Source organism: Cavia porcellus, unplaced genomic scaffold (assembly GCF_034190915.1).
Source record: "Cavia porcellus strain 051 isolate PalLab524CR breed Dunkin Hartley unplaced genomic scaffold, mCavPor4.1 scaffold_3, whole genome shotgun sequence".
Taxonomy (NCBI): Eukaryota; Metazoa; Chordata; class Mammalia; order Rodentia; family Caviidae; genus Cavia; species Cavia porcellus.
This window is the reverse complement of record NW_026947486.1, coordinates 69,327,499-69,354,797: the sequence shown is the minus strand read 5'-3', so window position 1 is coordinate 69,354,797 and position 27,299 is coordinate 69,327,499. Positions and strand designations below refer to the sequence as shown.

Here is a 27,299-nt window from a genome sequence, read left to right as displayed (position 1 = left end):
GTGGAATCATTTTCATCTTATAAGGTGTGAAATTGTATCCAGTTTTCTCTGTGGAAGCTCCATAGCCAGTAATCTGTGAGAGATTAAATGAGCTATTCTTTTTGAGAAACCCAGGTCTTCTATCTCAAGAAATTATTTCAACAAGGAATGGCAATAGCAGTTGAATGACTTGGGATTTTTTTTTCCTGAAGTTTTATGACATTTCCTGTTGGTAGTATTGAGGGTGAGAGAGGGTCCTAGACAACCTTCCATAGTCAGCCCCACTGTGAAGATAGCTGTCATCTCCAGTGAGAGTCAGGTACACCAGATAAAGTGCTAATATAATATCCTGGGGAGGTGTGATTTTAGGACGGCGCATTTCTTCCTCCTTGTTTTGACTAAAGAATGACTTGACTGTTAACAATTATAATGGAAACTTACAAATTAGTATTTGGTGATCATCTGTTGATCCAGACCTTATCTAACATTTAAAGTTTCTGAATACTAATCCTTTGCTGACAGCAACTTACAGGTCAAATCACATTTTAATGAATGTAATTTTAAGATAATAAAGCTATTTAGCAAAATCATTTCATAGAACAGATGCATCCATAAATCCCTGCTCATGGAACATTCAATCTATTAAATTAAGGTGCTGTTTTTTTGAATTTAGTATTTATGCTTTTCACTTTATGTTCAATGGCAAGGTCTTGTCATGAAAGAACAGAGAATTTCTTGATCATTCCCTCCCAAACTTCCGTTTTTTTCCCTAACAAATGAGGAGGGCAAATTGGGCTAGATGCTACCAAAGCATCTGTCTGGTTATAACAATTTGGACCCTTTACCTGAACTGTCATCAATGTGGGCCAATGAAAGAAAAATTAAGGGGATGAATTCAGGTTGCGGAAGGTTTTGGGAAAGTTAATGACACTAACCATTAAAGAGAAGCCTGGTAGTATCCACCTGCCAAGAAGTGTCATTTCCAATTGTTCCTTCATCTAAACAGTCCAAATATGCCTCACATTTCAAGAAACTCATGAAGAATACACAAGTGCATATTTATTTATCCCCCAAAATCTGTTAGTATGCAAACATTAATCTAAACAACCTCATTGTGTGAAAAATATGCACCAGAACACAGAGATAAGTAAGACAGAATCTCTGACCATAAGAAGCCTACAGTTTCATAGTAGAAGCTGACATGAGCAGAAGGGCAATAAATCTTATAAGCATCATGATAGGAGTCAATTCCAGATAGGGAAGGTGCTCTAATTCTATATCACAGGTCAGTTTCCCTGGAAAACAATTTGTCAAATGAGATTTGAGTGCAGGAAGCTTATTTTGTGAGTGCATTCAAGGATAATGCTGTGAGGGCAAGAGAAGTATGGGGTTGGGCAGAGAGAATTGAAAAGAAGTGCAGTAAGAACAAAAGCTTATGCAGTCCTGAGGGATGTTCTGGTACTCGGATGACCCTCGGTATTGTCCATAATTGAAATAAATCTGGGATCTAATTCTATGTTGATCAGTCATTAGGTACGGCCTAAGAAGGCTACAATGCTATAATAGACATTTATTTCATCAGGTAGGAAAAAAATCCTAATTTCTTCTATTTGACGATTTTTATAGTGTCATCTCTTCGTCTCGGCCTATTTCAAGCTACCAATACGGCATTCACTCCTTAAAGAATTTTTGAAGATTTAAACATAGGCTCATATGAATCAGCCCAAGTCAGCTCTAGCACACTGCTGAAGGGATGTGATTTTTGGAGAGGCAGATCTCCTCAACTGAGGGCAGTTCTCAGTGAGGCATTAGTTATTATCTGCTAACATTTGCAGCAGCTAGAGAAATGAGTGCCTGTCTTGAAGTGTATACTGTATCTTGATGGTACTGCATAACAATACCCACTACATTCACATAATTATTTGTTGTATTTCACTCAACACAGAGCACTTATTTCTATTTTAAGTTTTTCCATGCAGCAAAGTAGTTTTAATATCCCTAAAGGTAATTAAATGGTTTTATTGCACAAGCTTGATCAAGTCATTTAATCTCTGTGTTTGTAGAATACTAATACTTACAGGCTAAATACTAATACTAATACTCACTTGCCAGGAATGCTGTTAAATGAATTGACTGACTATCTGAAGTGTATGAATTAACTCATTCCCACCCCAAAAAGATCTGTGGCTGCATTAATTTGACCAAATTGATTCATATTTAATGGTGTAGTCAAATGTAGCAAGAGTGATGCATTAAGTTCTCATTTTTCTTTCTAACTCTTGCCTTATCAACCTTTTCTGGTACTACATCTTTCCATTTTACAACTTGGGATAATGAATAGTTGAGGCCAAATTCCTTGTATTGCTCATGAAGTACCTGCAAAAATCTTTAAATAATTCTACAGAAGACCTGAGCACCAGAATGCATGTAGATCCTCAAGGTAATTATTCGGAAGGAGCTAATTTTCATTTGAAAACTGAAATTATGCTGTATTTGTGTGTGTGTGTGTGTGTGTGTGTGTGTGAGCATAGTGTCTTTAAATCAACTTTATCACTCAGTAGTTATACTTTTAAAATGAAAGATATAAGCTGTAGTTTGGAATGAAAACTTCCTGGGTTTATTTAACAAGTTTAAAGAAGATATTTGGAAATAGATAAAGCAGTATGTAAATGACAAAGATATCATTGAACATAGTTAAGTGCACTTAATTCCTGAGATTAAAGGTTCTGTATAAGCACGTGTAATTAATATTCACTAATGGTAATAGAAATTTTGCCTTTCTTCAAGGAGCTCAGAGTACTTGCCAGGCATTGTCTAATTAAACTACTCAATGTACCTGTAAAATGTATTGGAATCTACATTTTAAAGATGCGAGCACTGAAGCACAAATGTGCTTAAACTAAACTCATTTAGCATGTCAAGGACGAAATTGGATATGGCTTTCAGTCTCATGGTCTAGCTGCTCTTCTTCAACCCTGGCCTCCTTTAATTCACACTATTCTAGCTTAGCCTTGCCAAATAGCATAGTTTCATAAGTCTAGGAAGTATTAAATCAAGTGCAAAATAATTCCAATTATAGCAAAGTCAGATTTAAGAAGTTGAACGTATCATCCATATTAGCAGCATTTATACATGAGTATGTGCTAGCGGCATTCCTTGTGTATAATGGTTTTGGTAAAGTTGAGAACAGTTGGTTTAAATGGACTGGAGTACATGCATGTGTGACACGGGCAGTAAAAACAACTGTGGTTGTGGGAATCTCTAGCATTTCCTCCTAGTCTATTTATTCTTAGATATAAGAGTAACTACTCTGTATTATATGCTATGTACTAAACCAATTACATGAGTTGTTCCTAGAGTCATCACTAGTTCTTCATGAAGTGCTTACTGCTACCTCTGCTTTATTCATGAACCAGACTGAGGTTAAGTGATTTACCCAGAGGTATGTAGCTAATAACTGTTAGCCTATAGACCTACCCCTCCAACTCCAAAGTTTCTTTGTGCTGCTACCTACTATTTATTATGGTACTTCTTATTCCTCTCCCATACTAAGCTATTTAGCCTGTAAGTAAATTACTCTTGCTCTTGTTCCCAGTCCAGACCCATGTGCATACCTCATCATTAGATCAAGACCTCAATATCTTGCTCATCTGGTAGGCATAGGAAAGAAATAATTTGCAAGCTCATTACAACATATTTATTTATCTGCTTGTTCATCTCCTCTATAGTTTTTGGCACTGTATTTTATTAACCTGACATTGTTGGTTTCAGTAATCATCATGTGTATGCATTCAGCCTTGATTGGAGGAGAGACCCAGATGCATCTCTTGGAATGGGCTCATGATCTGAAAATGACAGATGGAACTTATGTCTTTGTTCCCTACGATGCCCTGCTTTATAGCTTACCTTATAAGTACACCCAATACCAGGTCCTAAGGAACAATCCAAAGTTCCAAGAAGCCTATGATGCTGTGTTAACCATTACAGTGGAATCCCAAGAAAAGACCTTCTATCAAGCCTACACAGAAGCAACAGCCAAAGGTGAAATTCCTGAGAATCTGGAATCAGATCAAGTAAGTGCAGATTTATAAGTCATCTTGAGCTGAGAATCTCAAAATTAGAAAAAAGTAAATGTTTTGTTCTCTATTAATATCTCCTATTCCCGAGGAAAGCAATCAATAGTAGGTAACCCCACACAAATTTAAAACACCTATTGTTTGCACTTATAGAGCAAAAACACTAATAGAACAATGATACATTATTGAAAATTACTTTTGCAAAATATAAGCAACCAACATTAACAGCATATGGTCATGAAGAGTAAATATAGATCTGGGCTTGGTGACACATGCTTGTAATGCCAGCACTGGGGAGGACGAGGCAGGAGGATTGCTGTTAGTCTGAGGCCAGCTTGGGCTTCATAGGGAGTTCAAAGTCAGTCTAAGTTGCACAGAAAGACCCTGTCTAAAAAAAAAAAAACAAAATAAAAATTTATACACTTAAGAACTGGAAAACAAAACTTTAATATATGCCAGTGCTGTTCAAAGAGGCCTAATAAACCAATGTTTTATGTATTACTCAAGTTTTAAACTAAAGCAACAATAAGAGAAAATAGACATCATATAATAAAACATCACCATTATTATTAACAATGAAAGGATTGGAAAAGTGGCTTCTATCTCAGAGATATGAGCTTCTAAATGCTGAACCTGAGAATTACACAGACTTCTCTAAATAATCAGTAACATTGCTGGACCAGTAGAATCCTGTTCCATGAGACAAAACTTTTGCAACCTGCACAGTCTGAAGGAATAGAGCAGAGCACATATTTCCAGTTGGTAGCCCACTACCAAGGGAAAAGTGTAGGAAAAGTTGACATATATCTACTTAGTTCTTCTCTCAAAGTAGCCAATTAGAGTAAGTCATTCTTCCTTTCTGGATAAAGAGGGGTGAAGAAAGAGGGCAGGAGTTTTTCTTTTCTTTCTTTCTTTTTTTGCTGGTAGAGCTATCCTAACATGAAAAGAATTTGGAATAGGAAAGAAGTCTTCCCTTTTAATTTATAAGAAGTAATACTTGTATATATACAGATGCATATTATGCATAGGCAGTTTCTGTTTCAAATAATAGCCAGCTAAGGCCCAGAATAAGAGAATGGTGAGGGGAAGAAAGCAAAGAATGGAGAGCAAAGACAAAAAACAAAGAAGAAAAAAATAAAGAAGAGGAAGTTGGGGAGATAAAGGAATTCAGTTAAATTTTTAAAAAAAGACATGGAAATTTCTATCAATTAGAGTTCAGATGTAGACAGTAGACATTTTTAGAAGTATTTAGAATTATACACAAATAAGATTAAAAATTCAAGCATTTGTCTTTGTGCTCTACCAATACTATTTATTCTGGCTCTAAATAATAGATAGCTCAATACAAACTATCCTAAATAACAAGTCATTTTCAAAATTTGAAGTTGGGAGGAAGTTAGTTAATTCAGCACCATAATGATGTCATCAATGAACTAAGTTCTTTTCATCTTTACAGTTTACAGGCCACAGTATGTTAGCTTTCCTTCATGAGCTGATTCCTATTCTGATCTCAACATGGCTGCTATAGTTCCAAGCTATTGCATAAAGGTGAAAATGTCAGAGGTGAAAATGGGAATGTGTCGCACATGTGTCTCTGTCCAAGAGTCAGGAAATCTGTCTCAGAAGTTCCTCAACCACATTTCTCCCCTGCTCCTTCTTAGTTACAATTGTGTCTCATCTCCATGCCTAAATAAATAATCTGGAAAGAGGAATGAAACTACTGCCATTATCCTACAGCTACTAGAAAACTGAGGTTCTGTTAGCAAACAAGGCTGCCAAGCAGGCTGTCAGGTCATCTAATGCTCACATTATCTATGATATTGTGATATCCACTCTAATTTTTATCCTGTGGACTGCTTCTTTCTCTGAATAAGTGATTTAGATGAAACTTAAGTATACAAAATTCTCTTCCTGACCTACTAGCAATGATTTTGTTGATTTTTGTTCTAGTAAGAAAAGTGACTCACTGAGATAATAGTGCTAAATTAAAACTTTATCACTAATGTTATGTCTATTTTTCAGACATATATGCACAGATATTAATGAAAACAACTAATTTGGTTGAGAATTGCAAGAACTCATCAAATTGCTAAGAATAACAGGTCCAACTGGTATTTTATGTTATATTTATAAGTAAACTATCAGGTTGTGATTTTTTTTAACTTTTTATCTCATAATATGGCATCATATAAATACAGTTGAATTCATCTGTCTGCTTTAATCAAAGGAATGGAGGAAAGGAAGTATCTGTGTGTGTGTGTTCTACATATGTATGAACAGGTATATTGATTAAAAAACTCAGACCTTGTACTCTTGTTATTTGATTCAAACCCTTTGAGATTGTGGAAAACATAAGGTAATTAAGGCAAAAAAGGGTGCCATTAGATTGGTTGCTAGGCAGCCTGCATTCTGCTTTAGACAAGGTAATAGAGCTACAACAAAGAATATAGAGTTTAGTTTTTTAAAAAGCCAGCTTGAATGCAGGATGCCTTTCTATCCCCCCTTTGAAGGTACCTAGTCTAGACCTTCATAACCAAAGAATGATAGAACGTGAGACTATTATCTTCATTATCTTCATGTCTCTAATAAACAAAATCCTCATTTTTAAAAATTAATCTGCTCACAGGTGTTTTTGAAGGCAGCAGGCATAACAGAAAAACATATGATAAGGAGTTAGGCAAAACTAAGTTTAAATTCTAGCTGTCTGGGAAAAGGTTGATCAATGGGTGCTAACTCACAGTTAGAAGTAAAATGTTCTGGGGAGCTGTTGAGCGACTAAAGATAGCAACTATGTACGATATATTTCAAATATGTAGGGGAAAGAATTTTAAATGTTTTCATCATTAGTAAATGATGGATATTGAGGGTATAGCTATATTTACCGTTTAAAAAATTGTACAATGTTTGCATGTATTGGAATGTCATATAGTGCCCAATGAATGTATAATTTTTTTTTATCAGTTAAAAGTAGGTTTGAAAAAAGGAAGTCCTTGATCATTAGTGAAATAGGAAGATAAACTTTCTACAGCTATTGTGAAGATTAAACATATTAACATGTATAAAATAACTACAAGAGTGCATTTCACAGTCGCCTTCTTTTCCACTTTTGTCCCTTGAGGCCAGGATGTAAGTTACAATACAATTTCAGCTTACTGTAGTCTGATTTTTTGATTACCGGCATAGAGTCTCTTAATATTTCTAGTTTTCAAAATTATTTTGCTATCAGTATCTTAAATGCTACTTTTTCAGATGAAATAATATCATCCCATATTTCCTTATTGCTGAGTTTCTGTTGTTTTTATTTTCCTTTTCATCCAACAGGTAAACAACTATTTAATGAGCACCTGTCATGTGCTTAGAAACTATGGTAAACTCTAGACAAAATAGTTTGCAAGACAGACAAAATTTCTGTCAGTGGTGTACTGGAGCCAGTTCAAAAAAGTCATTTGGGGGATCCTTTATCAATTTTGCATTAGTGACGTCATCCTGATAGCTCAAAAACACACATGGTAGGAGCATTTGCATGACTGAAATTGGAAAATGCTACAAATAAGAGATTTTTCCTGTCCACAGAGCCATTCTTAAATATTTACTAGCATATCACTTGTTCCTACACTTAATGGGACTTCAATTTTAGTTAGATAGATAATAAATGAACAAGTAACTGTATTGCCAAAGTGGCTGTAGTACTGTCTTCCTCAATAACTTTCAAAGAGAATTTAAAATTTCTGTATTATAGACTACATTGTCTATAGCAATGACTTATGGCCTCTCCAGCTTGCATCTTTGAAAAGTAAAGGGAACTAAAGAAGTAAATAAAAAACATTAAAATGATGCATGTGCCACATTGTTTTAAAAGTAGAGAGGTGAAAAAAGGTTTATATCAACAATAAAACAGTCTCCAGGACTCTAATCTCACTTTATCAAAAGCATGTGCTTTCCAGTCTTTTAGTTCTTTATTCTGGTGATTCAGCTGTACGTTTATAAATGTAGCACTTCTACTGGTGTCTCTTGATTAATTCATTTTGGACATGTTTTACTTGGTGTAGTTGAGCTTTGCCTTCTTCATACCCTCAACATGATTATGCCACAGTTTATATGCTACCCAATTTATAGTTAAATTATTATTTAATATTTTAACTTAGTACTATTCAAATATTCAATACAAATCCATATAGTAAATTATGATTATAGTTTGGGTTATATGTCTCTTGATTTTTATTCGTTCATAATTTCTTTATTTTAATTTCAATTTCTAAGCTTGCCTATATTTTTGGGATAATGCTGTAAGACTACCTCAAAAATTTTATAAATAGTAACACTTATCAAATACCTTTTCAATTTTGTTCCTTGTCAAGGCACTCTGCCTTCCTTTTCTAATCTAAACTTACTCTCTTTAAGACTGCTTCATAACTGTTATGCTGGGTTCTTCGTTTTTGTCGTCACGGAAATTCCCCTTCCCTACTAGATCTACTATTTCATGAATCTAATGACTCCAATTTTATTGAATCATTCTGTCATTTTGGGGTTCACATCCTCTAGCAGCTTGTGAGAAAAGTAAACATGAGGCAACTCTTTGAGATATTGACTGTGTGAAAAGTCCTAATATTACCATTATTATTTATAGTATGACTAATACGTAAATCTAGATGAAAAGTTATTTTCCCTTAATCTTGAAGATGATTGTCTTCTGATTTCCACTGTTGGACTTGAGATGTCAATGTGTTTTTTATTCCTAATCCTTTAGTGCAATCTGTTTTCAGTTCTCTCCATCTCCCAAAAAACTTTAAAGATGGTTTTCATTTTTTTATTTTAAAGAGAACAGAAACCAACAAAACAAAAAGAATAAAGCTAATCAAAACAAAAAAAGTGAAATTGATATAGAACTTCAGTATATGACAATAGGATATCAACAGTGGCTCTTGTAATATATCTTACTATCTTCACAGTAGTTGTCCAGAGCAACAGACATAGCAAAATCACACAAAACAAAACAAAACCAATCAAAGCTGAACACTGAATAAAACAAAACAATAAATTGGAATAAAACCAAACAGTGAGAATAATACTGCACATTGTTATTTTCAAAATAGTTTCTGAGATTACCAGATTCAGGGAGAAAATAAAACAGTAAAATGGAACAAAACATTGGATTTCAAAAACAAGACAGGAGGATATCCCCCTCAGCCCACACACTAGCTGGCTCATGGGAAGGTGTGGTTTCTCTTCTAGTTGAGGCTCTTAACCATCAGCATGATGGAGCTTGCTTCATGGGAAGGCATGGTTTTTCTTCTGGTTGAGGCTTTTACTGATCACCGCAGTGGGGCTTGCTTTATGGAAAGGCATGGTTTCTCTTTTGGCTGAGGCTCTTACCCATCAGCAAGAAGGAGCTTACTTCATGTAAATGTGTGGTTTCTCTTCTGGTTGAGGCTCTTACTGATCAGCATAGCAGGGTTTGCTTCATGGTAAGGCGTGTTTTTTTTTCTCTTATTTCTGATGTTATGAAATATCAAAATGATGTTCATTTGACTTGATAGATCCTCCTGTACATTTGGTGAGATCTTTTTATCTAAAGCACATTGCTTCTGAGAAATGTCTTGTTGCTTATTTTATAATTTCTTGCTTTTTTTCTTTTGGAAATACTATTAGTTGTTAGAGTTCCCAGATTTATTTTTGTGTTTTCTTGCTATTTCTCTTGAATTGTTGATATATTTGTTTTTAGTTTTCCTCCTGAGTTTTCCAATCTTGTGCTCTAAATCTTTTACTAATTAAAAATTAACATTTCTTAAAATAAAAAATAAATTAACCATTGTAATTTTAACATATGAGCCCATTCCATGGCATCCTGCATTTATTTCATCAATGTAGTACAGTTGTCCCACTGTATTTATGAGATACTGATTTCAGGAATCCTCTATCCCCTATACAGATACTCAAGTCCCTTTGGTAAAATGGTGCAGTATTTGCAAGTAACTCATGTGCATCTTCCATATGTTGTAAACCATCTCTAGATGATTTATATAATACAATATACATGCTATGCAAACAGTTGCTTTATTGTTTTGGAAATAGTGAACAAGAAGACAACTCTGTACATATGTAGTACAGTATTTTTCCACAAATATTTTTGATCTGTAGTTCATTGAATCCATAGATGTGGAACGTCTATGTATAGAGGATGACTACATTTTATCTTATTTACCTGAAATAGTCATCATAGTTTGTTAGCTTTGATTTTTTTTCAATTTTTATTTTTCTATTAGTACATGTTTATAATACATAATAATTACATTCCTCATAGGGAGTTAGTCATGTACCTAACAGGTTGGCACTATTTTTTCATCTTGTTTACCTCCTATCAATCCCCTCCATATCTTAGTCTCTTTCTCTTTTGCAAAAGATTCATCTCCTATTATCTATTATTTTGCTCTTCATTTATATTTTGGTTTTCTCATTTAAAAGAAACTGTGTGATATTTAAGTTTGTGTGTCTGATTAATTTCACTTAAAATTATTATCCAAGATGCAGACATTTTCCTATAATTGACTCAAGTTCCTCTAAATTTTAGGAAAGTGCAGTATAAAACTGTGAAAATACCACATATTATCCATTTATCTGCTGATCAGCACATAGTCTGCTTCCAATATTAAGTTAGTACTAGAATTGTGCTATTATAAACATGGGTGTGCAGAATCAGTGTAATATGATGTCGTTAACTCTTTCAAGAAGATACCCAGAAGAGGAATATCTGGGTCAAGTGAAATTTCTATTTTTATTTCTTTTATAAAACTCCTTACTCATTTCTGCCATAGTTGTACTAGATTATATTGCATTCTTACTAAAAATAAAAAATAAAATTTCCTCCTTAGCCTCTATAGTATTTGCTATTACTTGATTTCTTAATGACAGCCATTCTCTCTGGATTAAGATAGAATCTCAATGTTGTTTTAATTTGAATTTCTTTAACGGTCAAAGATGTTGAACATCTTTTCAAGTTCACTTCTGAGAAGTGCCTATTAATTGAGTTGCTCATTCTTGGATTGAGTTTTTATTTTGGATGATCTATTTTTTGAGTTCTTAACATATTCCAGGTATTAGTGCTTTGTCTGAGGAACTGTAGCATTGTTTACACATTTTGAATGTTATCTCTTCCCTCCATTAGTTTCCTTTGCTATGGAGAAGCTTTTTAATTTGATATATTCCTTTTGTTGATTCTTATGAAATTGAGGTTCTTTTCTCAAAATCTTGCCTACATCTATGTCTTTAAGAGTTTTACCTATTTTACCTTCTAACAAATTATTTGATTTAATATTTAGATTCTTGATTCATTTTGATTTTAGTTCAGTGCATGGTGACAGATAAAGTTCTAGATTCAGTCTTCCACATGTGGATATCCAATTTTCCCAGCAGTCTTCGTTAAACAGTCTATCTTTTCCCCAGAATAGGTTTTTGGTTTCTTTGTCAAAGATAAGATAGCTGAATATAACTGCAGTTGTTTCTGCAAACTCTATTTGTTTCACTGATACATGTATCTATTTTTGTGCTAATACCATGTGGTTTTTATCAATGTAGTTTTGTAGTATAATTTGAAGTCTGGGATTGTGATACACCTTGTTTTGTTCTTGTTGGGCAGGATGATTTCTTTTGCTATTTTGGGTTTCTGCTGATTTCATGATTTTTAGGATTTTTTTCTAATTTTTGAAGAATGCTATTTGTATTTTAATGGGGATTGGTTAAATCTGCATATAAGTTTTGTAATTACAGTTATTTTTTGAATACTGGTTGTGCCTATACCAGAATAAGTGATGTCTTTCCATTTATGCAATGTCCTTTTCAATCGCCTTTCCAGAATATTATAGTTTTTGTTCTTTGATTAGGTCATTTCCTAAAAATGTCACCTTTCTTATTGCTATTGTGAATGGTATTGTTTTCCTAATTTTGTTCTGGGAGAGTAGATTATAGTGTACAGGAATGTTATTTAATTTTATGTGTTTTTCCTTTTTTCTTTCTTTCTTTTCTTTTCTTTTTTTTTTTTTTTTTTTTTTTGTGTCATGGTCTCATTATGTAGTTCAGGCTGGACTTGAACTCACCACAAAACTTAGGCTGGCCTCAAATTCCTAGTAATTTTCTTGCATCAGCCTCCCATGTGGTGAAATTATAGGTGTGCACTATGATACTTGACTGCTTGAGTGTTAAATTTGTATCCTGCTACACTGCTCAATTTGGTTATTGATTACAAGAGTCTTGGTATAATTGTTATGTCATCTACAAATAGTGATAATATAACTTCTTCCTTTCCTATGCATATCTGTTTATTTCTTTCTCTAAACTAATTGCTCTTATTTTCTATTTGTGCTGCTTCATCTGAGAATTGTCTACTCGTTTCAGATGCCTTTTTTGGATTGAGTCTTTAAATTTTGGGGGTTTTGACTTTTTTGAGATACTTATATAGTCTAGATATTAGTCCTTTGCCTGAGAACCAGCTGGTAAATTTTTCCCTACTCTTTGCGTTGTCTCATCACTCTGCTGGTGGATTCTTTGATGTGCAAAAGATTTTAATATGATAAATCCCAATTGTTGATTCTTTGTAATACTTCCTATGAAATCAGGGTATCATTTATAAAGCTTTTTACTTATATCTATATCTTCAAGAGTTTTACCTATTCTGTCGCCCAGCAGATTTAGTGTCTCTATTTTAACATTTAGATCTTTGATCTACTTTGTTTTCATTTTAGTGCATGGTGATAGGTATGGGTGTGATTTTAATTTTCAATATCTAGTAGGCCAGGTTTCCCTGTGGCCTTTATTGAAGAGGCTGTCTTTTTACTGTTGAAGGTGTTTAGCCTCTTTGTCAAAGATAAGGTGGGTAAGTATGTTTGAAAATGGTTTTCTAACTTTTTACCTAGTGCATTAATACTTAGGCCTTATTTGTTTATGTTAGTACCATACTGTTTTTATCATGATACTTTTGAGGTATAATTTCAATTTAGGAACTGTGATGCTCCATTACTTACCTTTGTTGCCCAGAATTGCTTTTGCTATCCTAGATCTCTTCTGGTTCCAAATGAATTTGAGGGTTCTTTTCTAATTCTATGAGCTATTGGTACTTTGATTGAGATTTGATTAAATATTGAGACTTCATTACATTTAAATTTTATCAAATGGTTTTAGAAGTGTGTCCATTTTCACTATATTGGCTCTTCCTACACAATAGCAAGGGCTATATGTCTAATTTTTCAATGAAACAACTTTTGTTTTCTTTGTTAGATTGTTTTATTTTTGTTGTTCTTGTCAAAGTTGTTATTTCTCTAATTTCTCTCTCAGTGAGTTTTTTTTTGTTTGCTCTTTAAAAAAAAAAACTTTTTATCAGTATCAGGGATCGAACTCACGACTGCCTGCTTGTAAGGCAGGTGCTTATGCCACTGAGCTAAATCCCCAGCCCCTTCTCTGTGAGTTTTTATTTGTGTACAATAATGCTATTGATTTTTGAATGTTGGCTTTTTGTCCAGCTATATGACTGAATTTGGTTATTAAATTTATGAATCTTTTGGTGGAGATTTTGGAGTCTTCTATGTAAAGTATCATGTCATCTGCAAATACTGATTATTTAACTTCTTTTCCTATCCTTATTCCTTTTCTCTCTCTTTTCCAATTGTTCTGGCTAATATTTCTAGAGTTAAATTGAATTTCAGTGGTGATAATAGACATCCATGTCTTGTTCCTTATTTGAGAGGGAAACATTCAGTTTTTGATCATTTAATATGATGCAGGCTTTTGATGCATCACAGATGGCTTTTATCAGATTGAGATAAAGATCACATATTCTGATTTTCTATAAGTTTTTTTTATCATAAATGGGTGATGGACTTTATTGAATACTTTTTCTGTATCTTTTGAAGTGATTGTGTGAGTTTTGCCTTTGGTTCTCTTGATATGGTGTATTATATTTATTGATTCATGCATGTTGAACCATCCTGTAATGAATCCTACTTGGTTAGTGTTCTTGAGAATTTGCTCCATTCTGTTTGTCATTATTTTATTGAGGACTTTTGAATCTATGTTCATTTGTGAGATAAACCTGTATTTCTCTTTTTTGGTTTGATCTTTCTCTGGTTTTAGAATCTGTAATTCTTATTTCTAGGAATATCTTCAGACATATTGGTTCTCTTTTAATTTCGTTAAAGAGTTTGAGGAACAATGACATTACTTCTTCACTAAATTTCTTGTAGAATTCAGGTGTGAATCTACTGGGATCTGGGATTTTCTTTTTTGGTAACTTTTTAATTACATTTTTGATTTCTTTGACTGATACTCAGATATCTAGAATTTTATGTCGATTCAGCATGAGTAATTCACATGGGAATTCATATAGGAATTTATCCATTTCTTCCATTTCTTCTGTTTTTCATCTTATTAGAATAAAGGTTCTCAAAATAAGTATTGATGGTCTTTGGGATTTGTGCAGAGTCCATTGTGATTTCACCCTTTTTATGTCTCATTGCCTGAATTTGAGTCTTTTCTTTCTATGTTGCCTAGGGGTTTATCAATTTTATTTACTTTTTCAAGGAACCAATGTTTTGATTCATTGATTCTTTATACTTCTTAGTCTCAATTGCATTAATTTTTGCTCCAATATTTATAGTTTCCTCCCTGATATGTACTTTGAGTTTAACTTGTTCTTTTTTTAGTAGTAGTTTTAGATTCAACATTAGGTTATTTATTTGAGCTCACTCTTTTTCTCTGATGTTACATTGAATGCTATCAATTTTCATCTTAGAAATTCTTTAGTTGTTTTTTATAAGTTATGTTATGTTGTATTGGAATTGATAATCAATTGTGCAAATGGCCTAGTTTTTTCTTTAATTTCATGCAAAAATTGTGGCAATTGGTTGTTCAGGAAGATTTAATTTAATTTTCATGTGTTTATAATTTTTTTTTTGCTTATACAAGTAGTTTTTGTGGTTTCTTTACTCATAAATTTCCAATGTCATTGATTATTGTCTGATGATACGCATGGGCTACTTTCAATTTCTTTGCATTTACTTAAGCATGTTATATGAGCTAATATGTGTTCTATTTTGGAGATAGTCCAATGTTCACTTGAGAAGACTGTGTTTTCTTATGATGTGGGCTGGAAGACTGTAGAAATCTATTGTTTTTGATTTTAGATGGAAAACTTATGTTTTTTTTCCCATTTGAATATGAAGGTGCTATATAATAGCTTTCAACAGATTGAGAATAAGGTCCTTTGGCACCTTTTGTTTTCAGAGCTTTTATCATGAATAAATATTGGATTTCACCAAAGGCTTTTTCTGCATTGGTTGAGATGACTATGCGATTTTTGCCCTTCCTTCTGCTTATGTGATGGACTATATTTAATAATTTGCATAAGTTTTATCATCCTTGTGTCCCTGGCATGAAGCCTACTTGATCATGATGTATAGTCTTTTTGATGACTTGTTACAATTGTTTTTGCTAGTATCTTTATTTTTTTTTTCTGTGACCCATTGGTGGTTCAGGAGAGTATTATTTAATTTCCATGTGTTTATGTAGATTTGGTGGTTTCTTTTGTCATTAATCTCCAATTTTATTGCACTATGAGCAGATAATGTACATGGAATAATTTCAATTCAATTGCATTTATTTGCATGTTCTGTGGTGAAATGTATGGTTTATTTTAGAAAACATCGCATGTGCATGTGATAAGAATATGTATTCTGATGTTGGGTGGAAAACTCTGTACATATCTACTCAGTCCATTTTTTCACAAGTTTGGTTCAGTTCTGTTATTTCTCTGTTGATTTTTTGTCTAGTAGGTTTATCTCTTTTTGATAGAGTATTGAGTTCTCTTGTTATAATTTTGTTATTGTTTATTTGATTTTTTATGCCTATTGATATTTGTCTGATATAATTGAGTGCTCCCATATTTGGTGCATTTTCATTTATAATTGTTATCTCTTCCTGTTTGAGTTTCTCCCTGTCAAGTATGTAGTGATCTTCTTTAACTCTTTTGATCACTCTTGGTTTGAAGTTAACATTATCTGAAAATACAATAGCTACTTCTGCTTTTTCTGGTTTCCTGAGTGTTGAAGTATTGTTTTTCATCCTTTGACTTTCAGTGCATGAATTTACTTTTGAGTTAAATGTTTTTCTTTTATACAGCATATTGCTGGATCTTGTTTCTTAATCTACTCTGCCAGTCAGTTACTTTTGATTGGTCATATGAGGACATTTACATTGGTGGTTTTATATATATATAAAAAATTTATAATCATATATATATACATATATATTTACACTTTAGACTTATCTTTGCTATGTTATCTTCCTGTTGTTGGTTTTCTTCTTTTTCTCCCTGTTTAAGTGCTTGCACTTTCTTTCTGTTGTTGTTCTTGGAGTTATGGTCATCTTTATCTCTTTGTATACTATCTTTCAGTACTCTTTGTTGGGTTGGTTTGGTAGTCATGATTTCTTCAGTTGTTCTTTGTCATGGAAGTTTTGAAAGAGCAGTTCAGGGAATATCAATCTGTGTTGGAAGCTGTTTTCTTTCAGGACTTAAAATATTTCACTCCAACAATCTCTTCTTGACTTGAGGGTTTGTGTTGAGAAGTCTGCCATGATTGTGATGAGCTTTTCTTCATAGGTGACTTGTGTCTTTTCTCTGATAGCTTTTAATATTTTGCTCTTGTGCTGAATTTCTGGGATCTTAACTATTATATTTTGAGGTGTAGATTTATTTTGGTTATTACTGATTCTAGAGGTCTCATTTATCTGTATGTCAGATTCTTTTGTCATTTTTGGAATTTTCTTTGTTATTACTTTTGCAAATAGTCTTTTATGTCATTTGTGTTGACTCCTGCTCTTTCGCTGACACCTATTAGAATTATATTGTTTTTCTTTGCATCATCCCCAGGCTTGTATTATTTTTCTATGCATCATCTTGCAGCTGTTGAATTGTTTTTTCCTGGTTCTTTGTTATTTTAAAATTTCTTTCCATTCGTGAACATTAGCTTCCATCCTGTTTTTAAGGTCTGAGAGTCTATTTTCAGTGTCATTCAAGCTGTTTTTCCAGCTTTCATTTGAAATTTTAATTTTTGAATATCTCTTTGTATCTGTTTCATGCATTCTAATTCTTTCCTATATTGCTCGCTCATCATTTTCTTATGTTCTTCTTTTTTGTTTATCTATATCTTCTTTAGATATTCTCAATATTTCTTTCATAATGGTTGTCATTTCTTTTTTTACATGAGAGGTTATTTCTGCTCTCATTTCCTCTATAGCCTCATGGAGTTGTTTCTTTACTTTAATTGTTATCATTTTAAGAATTTTAACTCTGTGCTTTCCAAATTCTTCATGTAAGTGTTTCATGAGCTTGTTCTAGATGAGCTGGAGGTCTGAGATTACATTTTGCTCCTTTATTTTGTCATTTTACTAGATCCCTACAGACTAGCTGATTAAGTCCAAGTGTTTCTTTCACTGGCTGAATGTCCCATGGTGTAAAGGGGTATGCAAGGCACCTCAATTACTCTGAAGTGAAGTTCATGTGATGTCACTGTTTATAGCTGGATGTTCACACAAAACCTCATTCAGTCATGGGAGGTGAGTCTCTCAAAGGCAGCTGAACTTAGTGTTTCTGGTTGGTTCATGTCTAGCATTGGGACTGGTAGCTCAAGTGGTATACCAACCCAGGAGTGGGTTGCCAATATATAATATAATGTAGGAAAAGAGGTGTGCTTCCTCTTTTTGCCCTTTTGCTCTTGCTGTTTTTGGTATCTGCTGCAGCTGCCATAAACAGTTGCCTCTCAGCAATGCCACCTTGCTTTAGGGACAGCTGGGCATAGATTAACCCCTACAAAAGCTGTTAGCTTAATAAACCTTTCCTTCCTTCATTTTGGATGTCACGTGTTTTGTTTCAGCAATGAAACATAACTGAAACACAGGGTGATGGAAAAATGACAGATGAGGTTTCTTACCTCTCTCAGCTCACCAGTGCTCCCCAGAGTCTCTGGATGGGTCTCTTCTAAGTCCATGCTTTTCCCTGGGATGCTCCAGAGATGGTGCCTGGGAATTGTGCTGGGCTGGGTGGGGCTTGTTTTCTCCAAGTCTTATGATGGATGGTGTCAGGGCATTGTACTGGATTGGGTGAAGCTCTGATCTTCCATGACCCACATGGATAACTGAGGCATTCTGCCAGTGGATGGGGCTGTGGCACTTGACTGGGCATAGATCAGATCCTCTGGGATATGCATGGCTAGCTGAGACACTCCCCCACTGGAATTTGCCTGGACACTTGCCTGGGTGGAGATTGGAACCTCCAGGACTTGCATGGCTGGCTGTGGGACTCCTCCCATAGACAGTGCTGTGGCTCTAGTCTGGGCTGAGTGGAGCTCAGTACCACCGAGATCTGTCTGTCTGACTAAGGTGTACTCCAGAAGTAAGGTGCTGGGGCCTTATACTGGGTTGGGTAGGGCTCAAAACCTCCAGGACCTGTGCTGCTGTCAAGGAAGTTTCCTTGATGGACAGTGTCAAGTCTCTGGGTTGTGCCAGGTGGGGCTCAGTACCTCTGGGATTCATGCTGCTGGTCAGGGTGCTCCACTGATTGATACACTGAGATAACTGGCTGGGCAGAACTTGGAACCTCTGAGATACATGCAGCTATCTGAGGCACATGCCCAAAATATAGCACTGTAGGCTTACTCTGGGATGGGTAAAACTTGAACACTCCAGGACCCGTGTGGCTGGCTGGGGTGCTCCCCAGTGGATGGTGCTCTGGTTCTGGGCTGGCCTTGGTGGAGCTTGGTACCTCCAAGATTTGTGTGGCTGGCTAGACACACTCCAGAAGTATGGTGCCAAGGCTTTGTGTTGGACTGGGTGGAGCTCAGAACCTCCAGGACCCAAAGGGTTGGCTGGGGTGCTTCCCCCATTGAATTGCACTTGTATGCTGGGATAGGCAGAGCTCCAATTCTCCAGGACCCATGCAGCTAGCTAGAGTGCACCCCTGAAGTATGATACCAAGGCTTTGCCTTGAGAGAAAACATTTCTTAAACCACAATGGCTACAATTTTCATTATACCTGACATTATACAAAATAAGTACATTGTTTTTAAGACCATCATATCAAATAGATTGAGCTATTAACTTTTTCTTGTTCACATCTAAGTGTTGAGATAATACTTTATTGGAGGTAACATTTTAAATAAAAGAAATTTAATTGCTCTTTGGCCTTTTGATTTCATGTGCTTGATGTTTTGTGAAAGTGTTGTTGCCAATTAGCCTTTCAAATAAAAAGTTTTCCAAACCAAACATGTTTTGAGGTAAAAATCTGAGAACAAAATTCTTTGGAAACCAGTTTTGTATTTTGTCAAGCACAGTATATCTAAAGTGATGATAATCAAGTAAACAACAGCATAAACCATTAAACTGAACATATTCAAACATCATGGCTTATAACCTAGACTTTTATCTTACAATTAAAAGGACTAACAAGCCTAAGGAAGAGTTATCTAAAACAACTAAATAAAAAATCAGTGATGTTTCAATTTTCATTCATGCACTCATAATTTATTCATTAATTCAAGTTTGTGTTTGTACAGTAGGTAAAAACAAGAGATTGAATCATCAGAGTTCTTATGGTTCTGGGCTATAGTATCTACAAGGTCACCTGTCTGACAGGAGTCATTGTTGATTCTATTTTACTTCTTTGGAGTTGTAGTGAGAAGCCAATACAGAGGACTACAGAGTATGTCTCTACTTATTCCATTCTCTACCTATTTTCTTTCTCAATATTTATAGCAAACACTGCTACAGACCTTTTTTGATTGATGCTAACTGAGTATGCTTTTCCCTAAAGGGAATGTATATTTCCTTTGCTGAGGAACACAGTGGGTTTGATAGTTGGTACATTGTGTCAACTCGATAAATTTGAAGTTTAAGTGACTCAGCAGGGCCAGAGCCCTCACTTTGTAAACATTCCAAGCCTGTGCAAGAGGAGTGATGTAGACAGTGCAAGTGCTACACACACCCTAGGGTGGGAAGCCTGCATAAAATATAAGGGAAGGAAAGAGGCTTGTTCTCCATCTCACTTTTTTGCTCTTGCTTTTGGTATCTTCCATCACCATGAACTATTGCCCCTCTGCCATACCATCCTGGTTTGGAGCCAGCAGATTACTGTTAGTCACACAAGCTGTGAGCTAAATAAACATTTCTTTCCTTAATTTGGAGCATTGGGTCTTTTGTCTCAGCAAAATAGGAGAGAAAAGTAACCAAGACAATGGTAAAATAGAAACTAAAACTAACCTGAAACATGACTGAGAGTGAGTTGTTTTGATAGCTCCTCTTTAGAATTGAAAGGCGTTGCTAAAGCCTTATTTTTGAGTCCTTCTAACCATGCTTTTGTGGCTATGAATGTGCGTGCGTGTGTGTATGTGTGTGTGAGTGTGTGTGTGTGTGTGTGTGTGTGTGTGTGTGAGAGAGAGAGAGAGAGAGAGAGAAGATGCATGTCGGTATTTTGTATAAAATACATGGAGGAGGCAAAAAGAATTTTGAAGAATGAGCTTCAGGTTTCAGTCATCTTAGAGAGTGGTCAGCTTCTAACAAAGGTCAGTCTGAAAGTGCAAAGGGCTATATAGGCTGGCCAGCTGAAAACCTAGTGATATAGGTCAATTCAGAGGTGATAGCACTGTGAATTTCAGTCTTTGTTTCAGGCTGCACATAATACAGTCTCTTTCGCAAAAGGCTCTGTGCCTTTCAAAACAGAGCAGTAGCATTTTATCTGCTTTCAGGAACTTGCTATCCTGTGGTTTTTAATGCATTTGTTTTATTATTACTGATTTTATATTCCAGTTTCTGTAATTCATTTATTGTCATAACCTACAAAAACCTTAGAAAAGAAGGCAGTTAGGTCCTTGAAGAAACTCTGAAGACCACACAAATGGAACATTCGAGCATATCAGGAGATGTAATTAGTGAACATCTCTTAAGATACCACTGTGTGTGCTAGGCAACTAAGTGCATTCGTTGGTGGTAATACATGTTATTCACTTATGATTTATTTCTAGAGTGCATGTAGGGGTAAAGAAATGAGGAAATATCTTTTGAACAGAACTGAAAAGATTGAAGTGCTGATTTTTGGCTCTACTAACTGTTATTTCTGCTATCTGGAGCAAAGTTTTGGGTTTAAACAACTGGAAGTAGTAGAGTAGCCATTAACAAAAACAGGAGGATTCATGGTAGAGCATGAGGATTTGAGGTGAGAATCTGTTTTGTGTATGTCAAAATTTAATATCCAAATAGAGACATTAAAGTGGAAAGTTGATTATGTGAGTCTGGAATATAGGAAAAGATCGGAGCTAGAAGCAGAAATTTGAGAGTTATGGAATAGATGTGGTATTTAAAGCCATGAGACTAAAAGAGACCACTGAGAAAAATGTGTGTGAAGACAGAAGACTAAATACTGAGTACTTCAATGTTACGAGGTCAATGAGTTGAAGTAGAATTAATACAAAAGCCAAAGAAATGTCTATGTGCTAAATGTAGTCCCTGGAAAAGACCAGGATTTAGCAATTTTTGTCTGAGTTCAGAACTAAAAAGGACAATAGAGAACACTTACTCCAAACAAGAATAACTAAAGTAAACAGGAGCCTGGGCACTTTCAATTTTATGCTTAGGTAGGTGAACTTACAGGTCATTTGACTTCTTAATATCTCTGTTTTCTACCTACACAGTAGAATAGTTAAACCAAATGACATAAAAGGTTTAATTTGTCATATTTCCATATTCTCATTTTACAGAGGAAGAAACTGAGGCCCAGAGAGAGAGAGAGTAAGTGACTTGCACAAACATCATGGCATTAGGAATAGAAAATAGTCCAGTGGGCCCTCTATATTACTGCTTTTAAATTGCATATGCATGTTAGAATCCCTATGGAGCATTTAATAATGTTGATTATTAGGTTCTAAATTTAAACTGTGCCATTTTGTTGGACTGGGCTGAATTTGGCATTCTTATTTTTCACACTTCCCACGTAATTCTAATGTGTAGTGAAAGTTGCAAATCTCCTGCTTTACATTAAAAGGGCATGGCGATGTCTTGCTAGTTGTACATGTTTTTGCATTTTAACTTGCATTTCCAATACAAAAATGGATGAGTTTAAAATTTTTTTAAAGATCAATATTATTACAGCAGGTTAGCTTTCTAGACCTTGTGAAACCAAAGTAGCAAGTATCAGGTTTCTTTAAAGCTTGGTTAAATAACATGACTATAGCTTCTTTGAGTTCCATCCTAGAATTGAAATATTATGGAAAACCACGAAAATATGGCCATGTGTGGATAAGGTGAGAGGAGCAGAGGTTGTTTATCTTTTTATATACCTTTTAGGAAATACATACAAGGATTATTCCAAAAAAACCTTACAATGTAAATGAGCAGTGCCTCAGACACAATAGGCAAATATTTTTGCTTTTATCATGCTTATTTATTAGGTGTAGTCATGTGATCTATCATAGCAGCCTTATCAGTTTACATTAGTTTCTCACCAAAGCCTTATCACTTTGCACATCAACAGGATTCAAGATCTCTTGATTAAACTTATACTTTCTATACACTACAAAATTTGACCCAATACATGTGCATGTGCGTGTGCGTGTGCGTGTGTGTGTGTGTGTGTGTGTGTGTGTGTGTGTGAATGTGCATGTATTTAAAATTGGATTCTAGTATTCACTTTCTTTGGGAAGCATGTGTCTAGGAAAACATCCAGTTTGAACTAAGGTAGGACATAGCCACAGACTGTGGAGACATGTTATTTACAATTTTTCCACACATGCCTATCATTCTGCTTGTGTCACAAAATGATTTTTTATGCATAATGTACCAGTAAGTAATCTGGTAAGTTTCCTTTGAACTCTTGTCTCTTTCATACTTGGTTTTTGTGTAGAATGCCCTTTAAAACATTGAATCAATTTTTTTTGGTTTAGGTGTAAAAAATATATTGTGTATGATTTTGTTTGTTCATAAAATTGTCATATTTGATATATTTAAAGAAGTGAAGGCCTGGGGGAGAAAAACAGAAATATTCAGGGGAAAAATCAAGCAACTCCTCAGAAACATTTTTTCCTCTGGGTCTTCATAGCTCTATTCCACTCAGACATTCAGCACATAATAATGAACATAGACTTGGAACATACTCACAGATAGCTCTAGGGCAACTAAGGCTCAAGATAATTGTAATTTTTAAAAATAGGTTTCACCGTTGTTTGGAACCATCTACAATTCAATTTACTTTATCGCACAAGCCATGAATAATTCTGTGAAAGAAAATGGACAGGCTAGTGCTGCCAGGCTGGTTCAGCATTCCAGAAACATGCATTTCTATGGATTCAACCAGTTGATAAGGACAGATTCAAATGGAAATGGAATTTCAGAATATGTAATCCTGGACACCAACGGGAAAGAATGGGAACTTCATAGCACCTACACTGTGGACATGGAAATGGAGCTGCTACGGTTTCGAGGGACCCCTATTCACTTCCCTGGTGGCAGGCCCCCTAGAGCAGATGCAAAATGCTGGTTTGCAGAAGGGAAGATCTGCCAAGGAGGAGGTAAGGAACGGAAATTCACTAGTAGTTGTTTAACTTAGCTGGGGTTAACAGGGAAGCACTTTAGGAAAAGGCATATTTTAATACTAAAGTAGTCATAAAATTGATCCTTCCCATTCAGGTTACAAAACATCTTGGCATTTTATCTACTTCATTTAAAATAATAAGAACAATGAGAGATACTTTTTGGTTTTAAATAATTACCCACAATTTAAAAACCTCCCTACTGGGGCCTGGGGATTTAGCTCAGTGGCATAAGTGCCTGCCTTGCAAGCGCGTGGTAGTGAGTTTGATCCCTGATACCGATTAAAAAAAAAAAAAAAAAAGAAAAGAAAAACCTCCCTACCACTCATTTTTCCTCCTTTTTCCTAAGGAAGTTACCCTAATAAGAGGAAGGAATTTGCCTTCTTCTTGGTCATTTGTAATCTGTGACCTGTGATTGATTTCCCTGTAGAAAGTTCTCCTATCTATCTCTTGATCCATCCAAATCTTCCAATGAGTTCTTACCACAGAAATACCATATTTATACTCTCTTTTCTGAACTCCCATTGTTCTAAATGTCTGTTCCTTGCAGCTTAATACAAAATTGATTTTCAGTTGTTTCTTCTGTTTGTTGTATAACTTCACTTTCAAAATATACTGTTACCTGAGGGCAGGGTCCATAGATAATAATTCTTATGCCCCCCTAAATGCCCACACAGTAGGCATCCAGTAAATACTTGCAGTTTAAGTGACTAGTAGCTTATGGTAGAGGGAAACATCATCAAACCTCTGAAAGCCAGAGGGGACCTTTGGAAGGATTCATATATTTTTATGCAAGTGTATACTGCACCCTGCCCAAACCAAATGCCTCTATTTGAAATTGGCTTTGGTTTCTGTTTTGCTTTCATATGACATATCCAAGTTCCTCCCTACACACATCATTACATATTTTCGTCTGAAATCTTAATTATCTATTAAAATGAAAACTCTAATTATCAAAACCAGATTTACCCTCCCCTTGAAGGACAAGTACTATATTTTTCTTTTATAACCCATAAGGTCTGTGGGTTCGGGTGAATTAAAAGCCTCTTTTATTTTACGAAGGCAACATAATACTCGCACTTCACAGGTGAGATAACATATTTGTTCTCAAGAACTCTATTGTTGCCAGCTTAAATTAAAGTACTCAAAGTTTTCCATTTGTGGACCTTTTCTGCCAAAGAAACACCCCAGTCAGCCTTAATTCATGTGATTTGTTATTGTCAGAGTGGTGAGTGGTTTTGCTTCAGAACAGTGAAATTGCCTTCTGTGTCCATAAAGTCAACAAGACAGACTGTGCTGCAGAAAAATGGAATTAGGTTAGGTAGATGTGACCTGATTTTAGAGTCACCAGAAAGCATGAAGAGTTACTGTGTGGTGCCCTTTATTTACTGCCTTTCTCTGATAATGCTGTTCTTCCTCTTCCTTTCATTCTTTGCAGGCATTGACCCTGCCATTGCCATGATGGTCTGCCTTGCTTTGCTTATGACCCTGCTATTTATTAATGGATTTGCTTACTTTATAAGGTACATTTTTTGTTGTTTTTGTATATACAAAATACAAGCCCATAATAGCCTTGTTAATATTGATTTCCAGGAAGTCATGTTTTGGTACAATTGCCATATTACAGGATCACTGATTTTCTTTATTCTGTAGTGATTTCCCATCCCAACTAGCAGTGTTTTTATGATGGTAAGAATAGCTTCCTCAGCTCTGTTGTCAGTATTGTTGCCCATGAGTAGATTTGGCTCTAAACACAGTGGTGAAATAAGCAAACAAGTACTTTAGGATCTATCTACTCCTTATTTGTACTCCTTTTGCCTTTCAGTATTTTCTATGTACGTTTTCTTCTCCAAATGGGGAATGGAGGTGAGATATTTTAGAAAAATTAAACAGATTTTAACTAAATCTGAACTCTGGGAATAATGGTACTAACTCACAGGAGTTAAGTGGGTATTAGATAATTTAAATTAAGTAAATTACTTAAAACAGTACCTGACTTATATTAGGTGTTGAATAAATTGTAGATATCAAACTCTTTCTAGGAATATAGGACTGTCTTGCAAATTGTGGGGAGGGGGCTCAGGATCCTCACTTTGAGCCTGTGCTTTTTGTCTAGGATATCATGATCCAGATTTCCACTGTCTTTCTTCCTTAGACAAAAACTATCCTATCTAATTATCAGCATCATAATTGTTATCAAGTCTTCATTTCTTTCCCTCAGGTTCCCTAATAGGTGAACAACTAATCTGATAAACTATTTTAGGGCCAAGAATAAGTGGCAGAAAAGGTTTAACATGACACTACTCTTATAATCTTTGCATTTTAAGAATTATACATACTCTGTGCTATGACTGTTTGGGAAAAGTGGAAAAAGAAATAAATCACAATTCTCCTACTTTACCATGCAAACCAAACCTTTGTTATCTCTTTTTATGGGTAGTCCTGAAAACAACATGGTAAGGACAGGCAGGGAATAGAGTAGAGCTATTTTGGTGATTCCAAGACAAATGTCTGAGTATATTTGATAGTCATGTACCTTGAATAAGTCACTTTACCTTTCTTGGTTAGAATATTCACAATTGTAGAATAAAAGAATTGAATTAATGTTTAAGAGTGCTTCTAACACTGATATTTTAATGATGCTGAAGATCCTAGATTGAAGCCATAACAGATGTTACTCTTAGTGTTTAATGTGTTTGTATCACTGTGAAAACCTAATATCACTGAATACCCAAGTAGAAAATTAATAAAGACACAAAGATTAGTAAGCAGCTTATGAGTTGCTAAAGCACATTTGATAAAGATATTAGTTCAAAGGAAGTTTTCCTTCTAATTTCTGGGACTGTGACATGTCTCTGCTAAAAACATAAATTTCATATCTTCAGCTTCTGCTAAAGAATAAAGCACTTAATGAGCATCCATAGATATTTTGCAAGATATATGGTGCCAATACAAAGTACTTCACCCATATAGAGAAATTTGAGGTTTAATAGTCAACACAGTACTAAAACATTCCATGGCAAAGTGGACAATGGAGTCATACTCAGTTGCTAATGCTACCTCTCAGTTTCTCAAATGATAGTTCTCCTAGTCTTTCCTACTGAACGGACTGGTTCTTTAGACTTTGAGTAAGCCCAGCCTGCAATTCTTGAGAAGAGAAGGTGGAGGTAGAAAAAACCCATAGAGTGGTGGATTTGTTTGGAGCTTGTGGGCTGAAGGGCAAAGATGACTGGAGAGGAAAATGATTGGAGAGGAACATGATTACAGAGGAAAATTATTGGAGAGGAAAATGAGTTTGAGACAATTGGTACTTCAAACGGTCACACAAAACTCAAAAATGGGAGAGAGGTACATCATTTTCCAGAGTCACTTGCTTTTTGGTTCTTCAGCTAGCAAAGCACAAAAGATGCCCTCTCTTTGCCACTTTCCTCCCTCTCTCTGCCCACCACGGCTGCAATCAGAAGAGCTGAGCGGCTGATTAGTTTCTGTAATAGATGGAGATTACTTGCAGGAGAGTGACTCTTTGTTCTTTCTTTTTCTGTGTGTTTTGATTGTTTAAAAAATTTTTTTAGCAAGAAAGATGTGCAAAGAACCCAACCACCCCAAAACAAAGAATTCTTTGAACTCC

The 27,299-nt window shown here is 35.0% G+C and overlaps 1 protein-coding gene across 1 annotated transcript in view; it reads left to right on the top strand.

Moving 5' to 3' along the window:
• Positions 1–27,299, top strand: part of Gucy2f (guanylate cyclase 2F, retinal) — a 127,377-nt gene that overhangs the window by 14,491 nt on the left and 85,587 nt on the right. The window contains exons 4-6 of the mRNA XM_003467578.2: positions 3,751–4,052; positions 23,293–23,650; positions 25,110–25,194. Of these exons, the coding sequence (XP_003467626.1) occupies positions 3,751–4,052; positions 23,293–23,650; positions 25,110–25,194 (745 nt within the window). The remainder of the gene's footprint in view (positions 1–3,750; positions 4,053–23,292; positions 23,651–25,109; positions 25,195–27,299) is intronic.